General features: G+C 32.5%; 1 protein-coding gene across 1 annotated transcript in view; it reads right to left on the minus strand.

Annotated features, from left to right (window-relative positions):
* Positions 1-2,440: 2,440 nt before the first annotated feature.
* LOC111718263 (uncharacterized) overlaps positions 2,441-3,399 on the minus strand; it is a 10,063-nt gene continuing 9,104 nt past the window's right edge. The window contains exon 9 of the mRNA XM_023493804.1: positions 2,441-2,486. Within this exon, the coding sequence (XP_023349572.1) occupies positions 2,441-2,486 (46 nt within the window). The remainder of the gene's footprint in view (positions 2,487-3,399) is intronic.

Here is a 3,399-nt window from a genome sequence, read left to right on the forward strand (position 1 = left end):
AAAAAGAGTTTAACCTCTACTTTTAGAGGTTTTTAAATATTTTCTCCTGAAACACTTTATTTTGTATGTTTTTGTTATATTTCATAAATAAATAATTTTTTACTTTACTTTTTTACTTTTTAAATTCTGACGCGTTGGCAACACTTTAAAGTTGGCACGGTCTCACTTCCTTGTTATTAAATAATCAATTAACCCATTTTCAGCATTTTCAAGAATTCATTCAGGGAATTATGTTCTTGAAAGAGTTCCAGAACCCCCATAAAGTAGAGATGGGCAAATTTGTCAGCTACGTTTTCCAAAAATCGTGTTGGTTAATAATTTGGGCCGGGGTAAAAAATCGTGTTGGTTAATAAATTGGGCCGGGGTAAAAATCGTGTTGGTTAATAAATTGGGCCGGGGTAAAAATTGGTTAATAAATTGGGCCGGGGTAAAAATCGTGTACAATGTGATAAAAGCAAACTTGGTTAGCTCATAAAATTTTAAAATAAAATTAACATCTCAGATTCTTGGGGAACCTCTAAAAGTAAAAACTTTAAATGCTTAAAACCTCAAAACGGACCTCAAAACGGACCTCAAAACAGACCTAAAAACGGACCTAAAAACGAACCTCAAAACAAAGCCCATCGGCCATAAGTGCCTTAAAACAATCTACAACATTCCTCTGAATCCTTAATTAAATCAATAATGTGCAAGATAACCTCGTTTAAAAAACAGCAGTTTTTATAAAAAAAAACAATTTAAAAAAACAATGGATAGTTAATTCATACTTGATCTTACAAAGCTTTTAAGGATACCGGAGTAAAGTGATCTTTTTTATTTAAAGGTCTCTTGAAATGAAACTGCACTCCCTGTAAAGTGTTATCCAAAGATAAGAGAATAGAGATATATCTAATAAAGGCTTGAAAATGCGATATTTTCTACAGCAGGGTCTAAGTACACGACCAATAAACATAGTTAAAAGTTTGAGTATTTCTTTAAAAATTTGAAAATGGGTATTATATGCAACAAGTGGCCGTTAGATGGCGGTTAACAACTCTTTCATGCAAATGTAGCAGGCGTGCCGGGACAACTATAGTCCTGATTAGCCCATACCGATTTAGCAGGCGTGCCGGGACAACTATAGTCCTGATTAGCCCATACAGATTTAGTCTGTGGAAATTATCCTTTATGGGTAACCGGCCCCCTTTTATTATAATACAAGGACAAGTTGTAAAAATGCCTATATATATATATAAATATATATTTAGAGGTTTTATTAGACTTTTATACCAGCGTCATCAGTGCCTGGTCATAAATATATAATCTTGGAATACCTCAAAACTATTAATTTTAATATTCTAGTATCATCATGCATTTACATAACTTACAGTTCAAGGTTACTAAACAATCAGATTTTAAAGGAAATGTAAACGATTCACAAGGATACCCTTGAAAGCTTTGTCTGATCAAATTAATCTATGAATTAAGGTCACTTGAAATCACGATTACAGTCCCTTTTCTTTGAGTGAAACTTTGAGTGTAACTTTGAGCGTAACCTTGAGTGTCACTTTGAGTGTAACTTTGAATTCAACTTTGAGTGTAACTTTGAGTGTCACTTTGAGTGTAACCCTGCATGAAATAGATACTCACATCTTTATAAAAGAATAAAACTATTCATTTTTGTCCTTAAAGTGATAATTAAAAAAAAACTTTAAATTCGTTATCTATTGATACTTTTTGCATCAATCTATTTATACTTTCTGCATCAATCTATTGATACTTAATTCCGCATCAACCTGTTGATACTTTCTGCATCTATCTGTTGATACTTTCAGCATCAATCTATTGATACTTCCTGCATCAACCTGTTAATACTTTCTGCATCAATCTGTTGATACTTTCTGCATCAATCTATTGATACTTTCTGCATCAATCTGTTGATACTAAATGAAGATAATAATTTCTTAACCTTGATCTTGTTCCAACCTTGCCATGGGTTAAAAAACCATTAAAATATTATTAAGCCGATACATGTCTCCACTCATAGATTAACAACAATACAGATATAATACTATATATCGTCTTTTAATAATTTAGGGGTTTTTCGTTCACAATAACCCTGAGGCAGTGCCTAATGTGGTTACGCGCATGCCGCCTTGAATTACAAGACAAAGAGAAAGCCTGTTCGAACTCGCTTTCCCTCAGGGTCATTGGGAACCAAAAAAAAACCTTAAATCTTGAAAAGACGACATCTAATATTCTATCTGTATTGTTGTTAATCTATGTCTTCACTCTTCAGTTCACACTTGAAGAAAAAAAATGTTTATAATATTGATATGGAAACCTTAGACTGATTAAGTATATCTGACTGAAACATCTTGCTTGAAAGCTGTTATATAATGTCGCGTGATTATACTATTATAGGTTTACAGAAGGGACGAGGGCGTTCAAAGTTTATTGTTTAAAAAGAAGACACTTCGAAAAAATGCTTCAACTCAGAATTTAATCTGGTAAATTGGGCGGCTTAAGTCTTCCTCCCCCCGTACATCCTTGAAATCATCTCTGGATTGTTCAGCAGATTGACCCATCCAACATCTCAGAACAAACCCCTTTTAACATTTTAATTTTGTTTTACGGGATCTTGTATTTTGATTTTGGTTTCAACAGTTTCTCTGACATTAATACCTAAAATGGCCATCCTGAAGTTTCTCGAGGAAGAATTCACGAAAAAACTTAACAATTTGACCTGTTAAACATTGGCTTTCCTTGTTTATGCTGTTTTTTTCCACAAAATTTCAAACTAGTAAAAATTACAAATAATTTTAAATCCCTAAAAAAAATATTAGAAACTTTATAAAAAGTTGAATAAAACGAAAAACTGAAATCTTTTGTAATACTTTTGCAGGACGGACTGGCCTCCTTTAAGAGTATGGTGTAAAGGAGCACCGGCTCCAATAACTTTATCTATCTGTTGATAAATTTCTAACAGAAAAATGCATGGGTCCGGTGCTCCAAGAAAACTGGACCCACGCCGGGGTGCCGATCTACCCTTTTATCATTTTATCTCTAAAAACAGTAAAACAGAATTTAAAAAGTAAAACAAAAACAGAATTAAAAAAGTAAAACAAAAATAAAAATCAGTCAAATTTAAACAGGATTGTTAATTTTAACGCCCTAAAGATTGTGAAAATGGTAAAATTGTTCAAAACGTTTAATTAGATTCACATTTTTCTTCTGGTGAGATGAATTGTTTTAGTATTTTCCTCAGAACCTGGAAAATAATATCTCTGAGAGCCTGTTTTTGAGTGCTTTAATACACCCTAATGAATACATATTGCTTCCAGATTTTGTAGAAAAATTATATTCCTTTTTGTACTTTGTTCCCTGATTGTATTGAAATTTGTAATTCAGCTTTCTTAG

Source organism: Eurytemora carolleeae, unplaced genomic scaffold, assembly GCF_000591075.1.
Source record: "Eurytemora carolleeae unplaced genomic scaffold, Eaff_2.0 scaffold556, whole genome shotgun sequence".
NCBI lineage: Eukaryota > Metazoa > Arthropoda > Copepoda > Calanoida > Temoridae > Eurytemora > Eurytemora carolleeae.